This window comes from Gorilla gorilla, chromosome 9, assembly GCF_029281585.2.
Source record: "Gorilla gorilla gorilla isolate KB3781 chromosome 9, NHGRI_mGorGor1-v2.1_pri, whole genome shotgun sequence".
Taxonomy (NCBI): Eukaryota; Metazoa; Chordata; class Mammalia; order Primates; family Hominidae; genus Gorilla; species Gorilla gorilla.
This window is the reverse complement of record NC_073233.2, coordinates 63,994,546-64,008,433: the sequence shown is the minus strand read 5'-3', so window position 1 is coordinate 64,008,433 and position 13,888 is coordinate 63,994,546. Positions and strand designations below refer to the sequence as shown.

Below are 13,888 nucleotides of genomic sequence, written 5' to 3'. Positions count from 1 at the left end.
CCCAGGATGGAGTGCAGTGGCAAGATCTTGGCTCACTGCAAACTTCACCTGCCGGGTTCCAGCAGTTCTCCTGACTCAGCCTCCTGAGTAGCTGAGATTACAGGAATGTACCACCGTACCTTGCTAATTTTGTATTTTTTGTAGAGATGAGGTTTCATCATGTTGGTCAGGCTGTTCTCAAACACCTGACCTCAAATGATCTGCCTGCCTAGGCTCCCAAAGTGCTGGGATTACAGGCATGAGCCACTGCCCCAAGATTCATTCTTAAGGGTTCTATGTCAAAAATTCCCCATGAAGCTTATTAACATATAAATTTATTGACCTTTATCCTATGATTCTGATTTGATAATTCTGAAATATAGCTGCATCCCCTCATATTCAAAGCTGTGCAAGAAATTTAAATGTACACTCAGTGAACAAGAGTTATCAGAAAACAGAAAAAAATTTTTATAAAATGAATTTGTTTTTATTTCCAATTATGTAAGAAACTTTCATTAATATGTTTCACTCAATGTATAATAATATCATAACACAAGGCATTCATTTTGTACACTAAAGAAGAATAATACTTAGAGTAAGGAGAAAGGAACATTTGTACAGAATCTGTGGAGTTGTAAATCAAATCCAGACTGAAAGCATATTAAATATGATACTCTGTGTCTCTCATTAAAAAATCGTATAAATTATATTAAGTGGAATAAAATTATTTTAATCTTATTCTGGTTAGCATTCAAAATATAAATTCATTGATAGTATTCATTTCATTCTTAGAGCAAAATTAAGAAATCATTAGAAAATTTTATTTTAAATATGATTGTTAGTTTAATTTTGATAACTTAGATGAAGAAAAGGATCTTTTAATCATCTGTAATTTCAGTTTTTCAAGATGAGCTGATTGACTATACCCAACTATACCTGGAGGGCAGTGAAAGAAGACAAAGAGTAAGAAAGTCAATTTTACTTCTCTCACCGTAATATTTTGCCTCATTCAAACTTATTTAACTTTTTTTAATTTTTTTTTTTAACTGCTGGAAACCATTTTTATTTCAAACTGTCTACCTGCTTAATCCCAGGCAGAATTGGTAAATAACATTTTTTTTCTAACTTTACCTCACAACTCAAAGTGTTTCAGTTTATTTTTTAATTCAAAGCTCCCTAAATCGTATCTTGTTGTAATTCTTATGATTGCTTACGAACCTGTAACTCGGCTACCTACCCTTTCTTTTTCCTACATTTTGTCTCACATAATGGCAGCTTATATTAACTCTCTCCTCATTTACCTGTACTGTTTAAAATTACATTGTTTTAAAGGAATAGCACAGATTTGTCATGAATCTCTGTAGAGCAGTCTTCACATCCTTATTCCTCAGGCTGTAGATCAAGGGATTCAGCATAGGAATTACCAACGTGTAAAACACAGAAGCCATCTTATCAGTATCCAATGAATGGTTACTTCGGGGCTGCACATACATGAATAGCAATGTCCCATAAAAAATTGTGACTGCCATCATATGTGAAGCACAGGTAGAAAAGGCTTTTTTCCTTCCTTCTGATGAACGTATTTTTAAAATAGACAAAACAATGTTGAAATAAGATACTAGAACTATAATCAAGGAACCAACCACATTTGTTGCTGCAGATATAAAGACAACTGTTTCTGATAAGTAAGTATCAGAGCAAGATAATGCTAACAGAGGAACATTATCACAGTAAAAATGATTGATTATATTAGAAGAGCAATAAGACACAGAGAATACACAAGATGAAACCACAATAGCTGTAGAAAAGCCATAGAGGTATGTGAGGGAGACCAGCAGGAGGCAGAGCCGCCGAGACACCACCACCATGTAGAGCAGAGGGTTACAAATAGCCACATAGCGGTCATAGGCCATCAAAGCCAGCATCATTACCTCAGATACAATAAAGAACAAGAACCCTCCCAGTTGGGTGGCACATTCATAGAATGAGGTAGTTTTCTTCTTTACTAAAAAGTTAATCAGCATTTTAGGGGCAATGACAGTAGAGTTACCAAGATTAATGAGAGCCAGATGTTGCAGGAAAAAGTACATGGGGGTTTGAAGTCGAGGGTCAACACTGGTGAGGGTGATGATGCCCAGGTTCCCTGCCATGGTCAGCACATAGAGCACCAGGAAGACCAGGAAGAGGGGAATCTGGAGCTCTGGACAGCTAAAGACACCTGTGAGAATAAACTCAGTGACCCTGGTGAAATTTTCAGGAGCCATGTCAGAGTTTGGAAATTCATCTGTTTGGGGGAAAAGAGAAGTTAAAAACTTTAAAGAATTATTTGTAGGACTGCCCTTATATGGCTAGGACAATTCCCTGATAACATTTCTTTGAATTGTGTATTACTCTAACTCAGTTATTAAACTCAAGCTTCTAGGTTTAATAAGTAAACTTGGTAATTATTTCAGAGACAGAAAGATCAAGTATGGAAACGTATAGTAAATTAAATAGATGATCCAGCATCATGAAACATTTTGAGGATTTACTTCCTCACAGTCTTATTGAATTATGAGTACATTCTTAGTTTGCAAACATTTGAAGCCACAATTAATATTTTATATCATTTGCATTAGGCATGAGAAAGGCTTGAGGGCATTTTATGTCTGCAAATAATCCAATTTCTAAATTTGAGACTTCTTGCTTTTTCTTAGGAACGGGTGATTCTAGGTACTATCCTGACCCGTTTTCTTTTATTCATTTCATCCTTGTATAATGTGTATTATGCACATTTAACTCATACATTTTACCATCCATGTCTGTTTGCTTTTTCTCTCTTTTTAAAATTAACTCTGACTAAAATACATGGAGATATGTCCTCACATTTATTTTTCAGGTGACAATTTTTTTTTAGCTTTCAATATATAATATTGGTGAAAATTTTATTATTTTTGTAATTTCTTGGCATTATGCTTTACTGGATACTACTTCCTGTTCCTTCTTTCTCATGTCTTTTTGTTGGTTCTGTTTCACAAGTTTGTACAGCTCCTCATAGTTTTCACATTGTATTTTATGTTTAATCACAATTTTTATTTATATAATTAGATATTATTTTTACCACTTATAAAGTATATCTGCTCTTTTAGTTGATTTTTTATTCATCTTTTTTGTATTTTTTATATTTTTATTACTGTAATGAGTAAATATTGTTATTTTATAGACTTTCTGTGATAACTACAATGCTCATATTTGACATAGAATTTAAATGCTATTTTAATATGGCTAAATATTTCCCTTGAGTTCTTTATATTTAAGATGATCTTCTACCCCTAACTAAGCCAATTACAGTCTCTGCTATAATTTATAGTTCCCCTGTGTGGACACCTGGCCCAAAGAAATCCTGTCATAGTCCCTTATCTAAAAATGTGGAGTGAAGTTACAGAGAGTTAATACTATATCATTAAAAATGTCTGAATTTTAAAATCCCAGAGCTGTTTAAACTTTTTCTCCTTCTAAAAAAAAAGATACAATGAAAAGGAAAATAGAAAACTATTCTGCAGTGTGAAAAAAGAATGAAGTGAACCAAAATAATTCCTAACATTGTTAATATCTGATCTCAGTTTGATTCTCAAACCAAACATCACAATTTTTCTTGTTTTTAAAAATAATCTTCTTATTTATTTATTTACCACCTGTTTATTGAATTCCTTACTCTGGTAACGTGCAAACTTCAGATAAACTAGCTATCCCTCGTTTTATGGACCTACTATTCCAATGATAGGAAGCATACAAAAATCTGGTAAAGAAACGTAGAAACAAGATTATTGCACATTTCAATCAGTGTAATAAAGAAATTAAACAAGAAGATACATTATGATAACTTGGGAGAATATTTCACTTGGTATTTTAGGGGAAGGTCTTTTTTAATTTTAGCAGTTTCTTTTTTTATTTTTAATTTCTTTTTCTTTGACTTTTATTTTAAGATGGGGAGGCCTTCTTGAGAAGGTGACATTTGTATTGAGACCTAAAGGATCTGAAAGAACCAGATGTTTAATGAATCGTAGTAAGAACATTCAAGGATTCTAGTGGAGAATGTATATGCTGAAAATACTGGTATGAGGTAGAAAATAACTTAAATAATTTAGTTTTTGAGGGGGAAGGACAGTGTGAGTAGATTATAATAAGGAAGAATTAGGTCACAATGATTATTTGAATTTTATTTATTTTTTAATTTTTTTAGTTGCTGTCCATAAGTTTATTGTCTTTATCTGAAAAATCCTCATAGAAAATTGTTTGGTTTAGCTTTCAGCATCCTGCTCCTGAGCTCTGAGGAAGCTTGCCTTCTTTTGAGCTACCCAATCTTTCTTCTGAACAAGGGACATTCTGGGATGGTTCTGCCTCTTCTTCATAACTTCTTTCTGGGGCTTCTTTCCATAGACTGGATTTTCTCGGATAGCAGCATGAGCTTTCTTATACAGCTCCTCCATCATGTCTGGAGTTACGCTGTTCTTTATATATTGAGAGAACTGTTTCTTGTAAGCATCTTCATCTTCTTCCACTAAGTAGCGCAACTAAGCTGCAACATTCTGGCCCGTGATGTCCTTCCGGTGTACTTCTGCATTAAATCCGTTGCTTTCAGAATCATAATCAGGGAATTGTTTGGTACTGTGAGGGATAGACAAGCCTCCATCCGCAGCTTCCTTCAGGGTGCCAAAAACTTTATTGCCAGTGGTAGTTCTGGCAAGGCCTGCACCCAAATAGCAGGTAAAGGCACCTGGCTGACCATCAATGCTTTCCACATTGTATTCATCACTAGTCACCTCCATTTGGCCTTCATAGATCTTGTCCATGCCAAACCTATTGAGAAGCCTGCAGGCCAGCAGCAGGCAAGTACAATAGGCTGCAGCATAATTTTTCAAGCCAACCTTCACACCATATTTTGGCAGTTCGTGTGCATGTGCCGCGCGGACTATCACATTCCCCTCTATACAGCCATAAGCAATCTGACAAATGATATATCTGTTTATTACATGAACTATCATCCAGTATTTGGGTGTGTTGTATTTATTTTTATCCTGTATCACCAAGCGTTTCCGAGCATAGTAATCAGTTTTACCCTCTTGTCGTCTTCTGAATTTCACTTGGTATATCTCTTAAATTAGGCCTTACTCTTAACAACTTTAACAAACTCCGTCCTGCTGAAGAGAGGCCCGCATCCACGGCTTGACAGAGACCTGCAGGCCTTGAATTGTAAGCCATGACAAAATTTTAAGATAGGTGAAAAACATTATTAGCTTTAAGTTTTAAAAAGATTACTCTTGTTGTTATAAAGATAATGAATTATAGGATTGAAAAAGCTCGAGGCAGGGCAGGAATGGAAATTTTAAAATAACCACAAAAAATGAGTTTAGAGGTTGATATGGGATTTCTGGTATAAGATAACGTGGGCTTCAGCTAAAATGGAGAAACTCATGATCAAAACATGGTAACACTGACAGGAGCAGAAACAAGATGATGACCTCCTCAATGTAATTTATATAATAAGTTATATAACTTATATATGAGAGAATGACAGATGGGGGATTTATTTTGACTGGGGTAACAGCTGTGCCATTTTTGAATAGGAGACAATATGTTTTAAGATGGAGTAAGCAAAGTGATATTTTGAACATATTAAACTTTATGTGCTTATGAAACATTTAAATAATAATTTAAGCAAGCTAATATTTGAGTCTGGAGGATATTGATGTGGTTAGGCTTGAGAAACATCAATCTAGATAATGATAAAGTATTTTTTCATATGTCAAAATTTTATAAAAATTTATAATCAAAATTTCTAACTTATTCTTCATTCAGTTTGCATCGTTTCCCACTGAAGATCAATCCTGGTTTTGAGACTGTAGTTTTCCTTTTATTTCCAAACACTACACCACAGGTAGTTGTGCTTCTGTGTCCCCTCCCATGTCCTTTTCTTACCTTGCCTTCCCTGGGTTTCCAATTTTAATATTCTGTCTGTAGCTTTCAGTCTATTTGTTATCCCCCTTAGCAAACATGCCAACTATCAGCCAATATAAATGTTTACAGATTGTATCAGATACTCTGTTTCTGCTGAAACCTAGTGCTGTACTGGCTTTATGATTTACCTGAAAATTCAATAATTAATTATTAAAAAATCATTTTTAATCACAAAAGTCATATTCATCCTATAATTTTCTCTTTTAAATCTCAAGATTGCACTATTTGCTAATTTCTACGAATACTTTCCCATCCTATGCACCTCTCTCTTCTACTTCCTTAGAGCAAGGCTTCTGTAATGCTTTCATTAATTATTGTATCCTTTCTGGTTCACCACGTTATGATTCTTTGTGGTTGTACTGTTAGGAATGCCAGTCACTAAGGATTTTTGTGCAATTAGGTTATGTTATCCAAGGTATTCATTAGAATAATTGAAATATGCTTTTACCTCATTTATCATCAGATTCACATGACTTTTCTGGTCATTTACCCTACAAAACCTGCATTAAAGGCATATTTTTATTTCTGACCTTCCATATCTTCACTGGTATTGATTCTTCTGAGATTACTTTCTTTTTAGTGAGAAGCAGAATCTTCTCTGCAAAGTTTGTCCACCATTTGTAGCAGTGGCTCCATACATTTAAAAACCAGAAATGAGGGTGGCATCAAATGAGGCTAATAAACTTTAATTTTGTAGTATTTAAAAATGTCATTTCTGATTACTCTCTAGGCATGTTCAATCTTTTCAAAAATGCAAATGAATTGAGAGCGTAGAAAGATAGATGAGCTTTTGTTTGTTTGTTTTTTTGAGATGGAGTCTCACTCTGTCACCCAGGCAGGCTGGAGTTTTTTGTTTGTTTGTTTGTTTGTTTGTTTTTGAGACTGAGTCTCCCTGTTTCACCCAGGCTGGAGTGCAATGGCGCGGTCTCGGTTCACTGCAACCTCTGCCTCTTGGGTTCAAGTGATTCTCCTGCCTCAGCCTCCCTAGTAGCTGGGATTACAGGCGGGCGCCACCATACCCAGCTGATTTTTGTATTTTTAGTAGAGACGGGGTGTTGACCAGGTTGGTCTCAAATTCCTGACCTCAGGTAATGCACCCGCCTCGGCCTCCCAAAGTGCTGGGATTACAGTAGTAAGCCAGCGTGCCTGGTCCTTGATGAGTTGTCTTTAAATTAGCACAGTGTTTTACGGCTAATGGGTAACAATAATAGCCTTTAATTTAAATATATATATATATATATTTATTCCCTATTACTAGTTTTAGTCAGCAATAATAGCCTTTTAAAAAGTGTGTTTTTGAAATACTTTCATTGTACTTAGGGTTTTCTTTTGTTATACAATCTGAGGGAGAATGAAAAGAAAGTAAACTTACTTTTGAACATGCTATTTTAGGTTAGTTGAATTAAGAGCAACCCAGGCAATGAGTTTTTTTCTATATTCCTCTTGATAATGTTATAGAGATTTTGTCCCATTACACCAGGAATCTAGGGTTGGGTAGTTTATCTTAAAGTCTTGCTCCTGCTTTTGGAAATGTCTTCCCGCAAATTGAAGTCCTTTGTTTTGATGTCTAATGGAAGTTCTTCTTTGCAATTTCTTCTGAAGTAAAATGCTAACAGATTTATTTTATGATAAGATAGATGATTTAATTAAACACTTTCCATTATTGCAGTGGATTACATATTATGCTTCTATATGTATTTGCTTGTACATTACCACATTGAATGGATAATTTTTCTGAGAATACTTGTATTCTACACTTCTATTCTCAAAAAGGGGCATCATTTTGACTTTGGGTAGATGTCTATCCAGTTTTCTCTCATAGGCTATCCTGTACAATATACAATTTTTATTGTAAATAATATTGCCATAATACAACCATGATATAAACAGTCTCTATGAGCAGAAATTCCTCGTTTCAGTAGTGACATAATTTTTTTAAGTACATGAGACATAATGATGCCATTTCTATTTTGGAGACATAAATAGCTTGATCATATTTGATGCCCTGTATTCCTAAAAACAGTTATAAATCTGAAAAACAAACTTATTGGTTTTATGTTATCGTATTTCTGTATAATGAGCTTTAAAAGATCCAAAACCATACCTTGGCTCATTTGAAGATATGGTTTTGATCTTTAAAAGGTCATTATACAAAAATAAGATAAGTCTTTTCCACCCACCTCTAGAGGAGAATCTGCTTCAGGTTCTTAGAGTCTATACATGACTGTGGCAATGAGAGTTGATGGGGCTTTGAAAGCCTTTGAGACATTAACTCTGAAGCACAAGCGACTCTAGTATCTACACATTGCCTTTCATGTCTTTGGGGAAGGTGCCTCATGGGACCGGTTTCTTAACAAGGTCTCCCTCTAGAAAGTCAGTCAGACACCCCATGAATCCTTCTGGTAGTCAGTGTTTATTTTGCATTATTGAAGTGAGTTCAAGTTCATTACAGCTAAGGGACATGGGGATTAAAGTGCATCTTTTAAAGTAATTCATTTCCATTCGGAGATTCATTATTGCAAGATGATATATGTAAGAGCTAGAAGCTGATGGTATCACAGCTTTAAAAAACCTGTATCTATAAATAATATATTTATTATGTCACTATCTCTGTTGTTTCCCTTTACCTCTTATTTCAAAGTATAAAACATAAATTCACTGATGAACAAAGGCATGTTTTGAAACACTAAACATTTAGCATGTATGCATTTTTATCCATGTAATGACTAATGGAATTGTTTAGAAAGGAATATGCCTTGGGGAAATTATCGTATTTAGGAATTAAGTCCCCTTTGTAGATCCAAAGATCTGCTTCTACAGGCCTTAAATTAAAGCAGAAAATGGAGATATATAGCATGATGACATTTATGTACAGTATAAATCCATGACATAGAAAACTATTGTATGCTTTGTAAGAGCACAAGAAAACAAACAGATTCACATTGAGTTATTTTGTGGCGGTTTCCCGATGGTGGTGGTTGGGACTGGGTAAAGAAATGAAGATGAAAGGTGTATTGAAGACTATCATAACAAAATACCACAGAATGAGTGGCTTAAACAGTGGAAATTTGTTTTCTCACAGTACTGAAGGATGGAAGCTCAAGCTCAAGGTCTCAGCAGGTTTGGTTTCTTCTGGGGCCCTCACCTGGGCTTGCAGAGGGCCACCTTTTCACTGTGTCCTCACATAGTTGTCCCTCAGTCTGTTTATGTGCCTGGTATATCTCCTTCTCTCTGTCCTAATCTCTCTTCTTATCAGGATGCCAGTTGTATTGAATTAGGACCCAGCTAAATGACCCTAATTAAATTAATTGCCTTTTTTCAAGGCTTTGTGTCCAAATACAGTTACATTCTGAGGTACTAGTGATTAAGGCTTTAACGTATGAATTTTGAGATAGACCATCCAGTCCATAACAAGAAAGAATAAAACATGAATAAGAAAGAGGTTTTGCTGGCTGAATAATGAAAATTTGTCATGAACAGAGGAACATAATTATTCTAAACCTCTTATGTTAGGCCCAAAACAGCTGAAAAGATGGAATCTTCATTGGGAGGAAAACCCGCTTCTGGAAATCTGTTCTACAGAAATAATATGAGTTACTTAAATATATAAACAAAATCTTCATGAGATTATTTTTTCAGTGAGATAAAATACTGAAAACTAAATACACAGTTTAGAAATTTGTTAAGTAAACTATGGGATATGTTTAGTGTATAATCATACATTCTTTAAAAATTTTATTTATGTAAATTATATAGAAATTTGAGGAAAGCTTCTGAGAGGCTTAATACTAAAGATAGTATTAAAAGGGTAATGTTTTACTTCATGGTCACACTTTTGTGTGGAATCTAAAACAATCAAACTCATAGAAGCAGACAGTAGAAGTGGTTGCTGGGGCTGAGGACTAGGAGCCACTTGGAGATGTTGATCAAAGAGTATAAAGTGTAAGTTATGTAATGTAGTATGTTAAATGTAAGTGTGTAATGTAAATTATGTAAGTGAAGTGTAAAATGTAAATTATGGAGGATAAATAAGTTCTGGAGATCTAATGTCCAGCATGGTGATTGTAGCTAACAAGACTGTACTGTGTACTTGAAAATTGCTGACACAGTAGGTCTTAAATGTTCTTACCACACACACAAAACTTAACTACATGAGATAATAGATATGTAAATTAGCTTCATCTTGGTAATGATTTCATAATATATATGTTTATGAAAACATCACGATGCCAAGTGCAGTGGCTCATGCCTGTAATCTCAGCACTTTGGGAGCCTGAGGCAGGAGGATGGCTTGAGCCCAGGAGTTCAAGACCAGCCTGGTCAACATAGCAAGACCCCCATGTCTACAATAAATAAATAAATAAATAAATAAATAAATAAAACAAAATAAAATATTGTCATGGTGTACACCTTACATATATACAATTTGTTTTGCCTATTATAACTCACTAAACTTAGAAAAATAAAGGGCCATATTATATTGGTTTATGTTAAAAGATCAATAATTTACATACAATAAAATGCCAACTATATATAGTTGACATTTAAATAATGTATTTTAATCATCCCAAAATGTTCCCCAATGTCTCTTTGCAGTAAATTCCTCCATACTATATCTCAGGATACAATTGTTATTATTTTTTTAATATATGTACACAGTTTTATATATAACGCAGCATCAAATATGGGGCATTTTCTCCTATTTTACACACTCAGATATGTTTAAAACGCTTCTTAAGGCTACAAAACAGAACATAGAAAAACAAATAAGAATACATTCAACACTTACAAAAAGTGATATGATAAAGAATATAAAGTACTAGTTTTCTTTCAACACTTCAAACATATGTATATATACTTTTTTTACAAATAATATCACAAATGATCACATATTCACATGCTTTTAAATATTATTTATACTCAATTTGAGGCTATTACTATTTTTGATACATAAAATTTTTGTAGCTCTGAAACAATGCAAAATTTTTAATCCATTTCAGTAAGTTCCACCCAAAGTTGCTGCTTCCCAGCATTAAGACATGCAACCACCCCTCTTCTAAGATTTTCTAAAGCTTGTATGTCAGGGCAAAAGACCTCTTTTAAAAAGTAATCCCAATTAGTGGGAGAGTAAATGGCTGACATTGGTAGCAAAACCTTAGTTCATTGGAATTCACATGCTCGAAATTGCTATGGTTTTTATCACCATATATTAGTTTACCTGTTCTAGAACTTCATGTTAAAGGAATAATATAGTAGGTTGTGTCTGGTTAATGCTATTGAAATTCATCTGTGCTCCTGTATATAGCAATAGCTCATTCTGTTTTATTGCTGAGTAGTATTCTATTTTAGGAATATAGCACAATTTACATTTTTGTTTACAAACAGTTGAAATATTTCCATTTTATACTATTTTGAATAGAGCTATCAATAACACGAATGTACACATTTTTTAGACATGTTTTCATTCCCCTTTGATAAACATCCAGAAGGTGAACTCTGGAAACATGTGGTAGTAATGCATTTAACCTTATTTATAACCACCACACTGTTCTCCAAAGTGAAGTACCGTTGTACATGGTAATCAGCAAGTAAGATAATTTCAGGAGCTAATACTCTTGATCAAGTTGACACTCACTCCTTGGTAACGAAATATTTTAAATTTTACTCAAACTAGTTGATGGAAAATAGTATCCCACTGTTACTGTAATTCCATTTCCTTGATAGCTGAGGATGTTGGGCTTCTTTATCATGTGCATATTGACCATTAATACTTACTATGTGGAATATATTTTATCCTATTTTTTGTTTGATTGCCTTTTAGTTACAGCCTTGTAGGTGATATTTATATGTGTCTAAGGTCCCATATAAATTAAGTGGGCTTTTTAGTAGATAATCAATCAAACATCCATATGTACATGTGTTTTGGACTCTATTCTGTACCGCGAATCTATCTATCTATGTTTATAAAGTGCTGCATTATCTCCAGTACTGGAGTTTTATAGGAGGCCATGGAGTAGCTATTGTGAGTGCTCTAACTTTGTTGTTTCTCAAGATTATTTTGGCTATTCTGAATTTTTTCTGTGTCATATAGAAGCAGATCTAAAGCCGGATATGGGGAACCTTACTTTTATGGCATGAGGGTAGGTCTACACCTGTCCACTCTTAAAACAGTCACCTTTGGTGGTAGTTATTAAAATTACTTACTTACTGAAATGGATTAAAAATTTTGCATTGTTTCAGAGCTACAAAAATTTTATGTATCAAAAATGATAATAGCCTCAAATTGAGTATAAATAATATTTAAAAGCATGTGAATATGTGATCATTTGTGATGTTATTTGTAAAAAAAGTATATATACGTATGTTTGAAGTGTTGAAAGAAAACTAGTACTTTATATTCTTTATCATATCACTTTTTGTAAGTGTTGAAGATATTCTTATTTGTTTTTCTATGTTCTGTTTTGTAGCCTTAAGAAGTGTTTTAAACATATCTGAGTGTGTAAAATAGGAGAAAATGCCCCATATTTGATGCTGCATTATATATAAAACTGTGTACATATATTAAAAAAATAATAATTGTATGTATCCTGAGATACAATCCAGTCATTAGGACCTTTCAACTCTTGTCATGTAAACATTAGTAAGTACAGATATATTAAAATATCCTTGGTAAAAGCTTTTGGTGTACCAAGTCATTAATTAGACATGAAATGATAATAAATCAAATAAAGCTCAAGGTTTTAACTCCGGGAAGAAGTTTGAGAATGTATAAATACTAAAGGAATTTTATATAGGTTGGCAGCATTATTTTTCAACTACTCACGATTATAATTGTAAGCAGAATGTGTGTTTTGTGGTTATTAGGGAAAACAACAGTGTCCAACTAAGTCTGGAATATTATAAACTTTTGTAGAAAAGAATGTAATGTTTGAAAACCATCTATATTTTGTCTATGACATCAAATAGCTGATTTTAGACACCTATTATTGTCATTCTGCATTTTTTAATCACACAATTATATTAGTAAATGTTAGTATTCATAAAAATGTTAGTACTTCATTCTTAAAATGTTAGCATTTCATTAAAAAAATGGACAAAAGAGGAAACACCACTTAGAAAAAAATAACATTGCATGGCATTTATTCTCATTAAAATATTTTAAAATTATAATTTATGTATGCAAAATATTTACCCAACAACACATTATTAGAATGTGGAATAACCATATACATTTATTTGAGAAATAAAAATTACCAGTACTTTATTTTATAATCATAAAATATTTATTACAGCATATGTTTTAGGTGGCAGTTTAAATAACTTAAACTGTCAACAACCAAAGTTCATCAGTCAAGGAATGGCTAAGTACAAAGTGATTTGTCTATTTTCCAGAGTTGTATGCTGATATTAAAAATTTTTTAAAAAGAATTTTTATTGGTCAAGAAAAATTCTGCTGATGAATTCTAAAGCAAAAAAAAAAAAATTGCAGGGAACATAATATAGCATGATTTTTAAAAATCCCTTCTTGTGTGGATGGTATTACAGAATGCTATTAATATTATTTAATTTTAGTTGTGGATTATAGAAAGGATAGAAATTGTAGAATTTGGGAAGGGAAAATATACAAAACCACAGAGTTATATTTGTGCATTATAATATAAAATTCTACTATGAGGCCGGGCACAGTTGTTCACACCTGTAATCTCAACACTTTGGGAGGACAAGGTGGGTGGATTGCCTGAGCTAAGGAGTTCACAACCAGCCTGGGCAACACTGTGAAACCTGGTCTCTACTAAAATACAAAAAATTAGCTGGGCGTGGCGGTGTGCACCTGTAGTCCCAGCTACTCGGGAGGATGAGGCAGGAGAATAGCTTGAACCCGGGAGGCGGAGGTTGCAGTGAGCTGAGATCG

General features: G+C 33.6%; 1 protein-coding gene and 1 pseudogene across 1 annotated transcript; both read right to left on the bottom strand.

The window, feature by feature from the left end:
* Positions 1-983: 983 nt before the first annotated feature.
* OR8J1 (olfactory receptor family 8 subfamily J member 1) lies at positions 984-8,191 on the bottom strand. The gene is made up of 2 exons (XM_004051126.5): positions 8,157-8,191; positions 984-2,263 (listed from the first exon to the last, which is right to left on the bottom strand). Exon 2 carries the CDS (start codon positions 2,241-2,243, stop codon positions 1,296-1,298), a length of 948 nt encoding a protein of 315 aa, XP_004051174.5. The 5' UTR covers positions 2,244-2,263; positions 8,157-8,191; the 3' UTR covers positions 984-1,295.
* LOC101148960 (large ribosomal subunit protein uL18-like) lies at positions 4,260-5,110 on the bottom strand (annotated as a pseudogene).
* Positions 8,192-13,888: the final 5,697 nt, after the last annotated feature.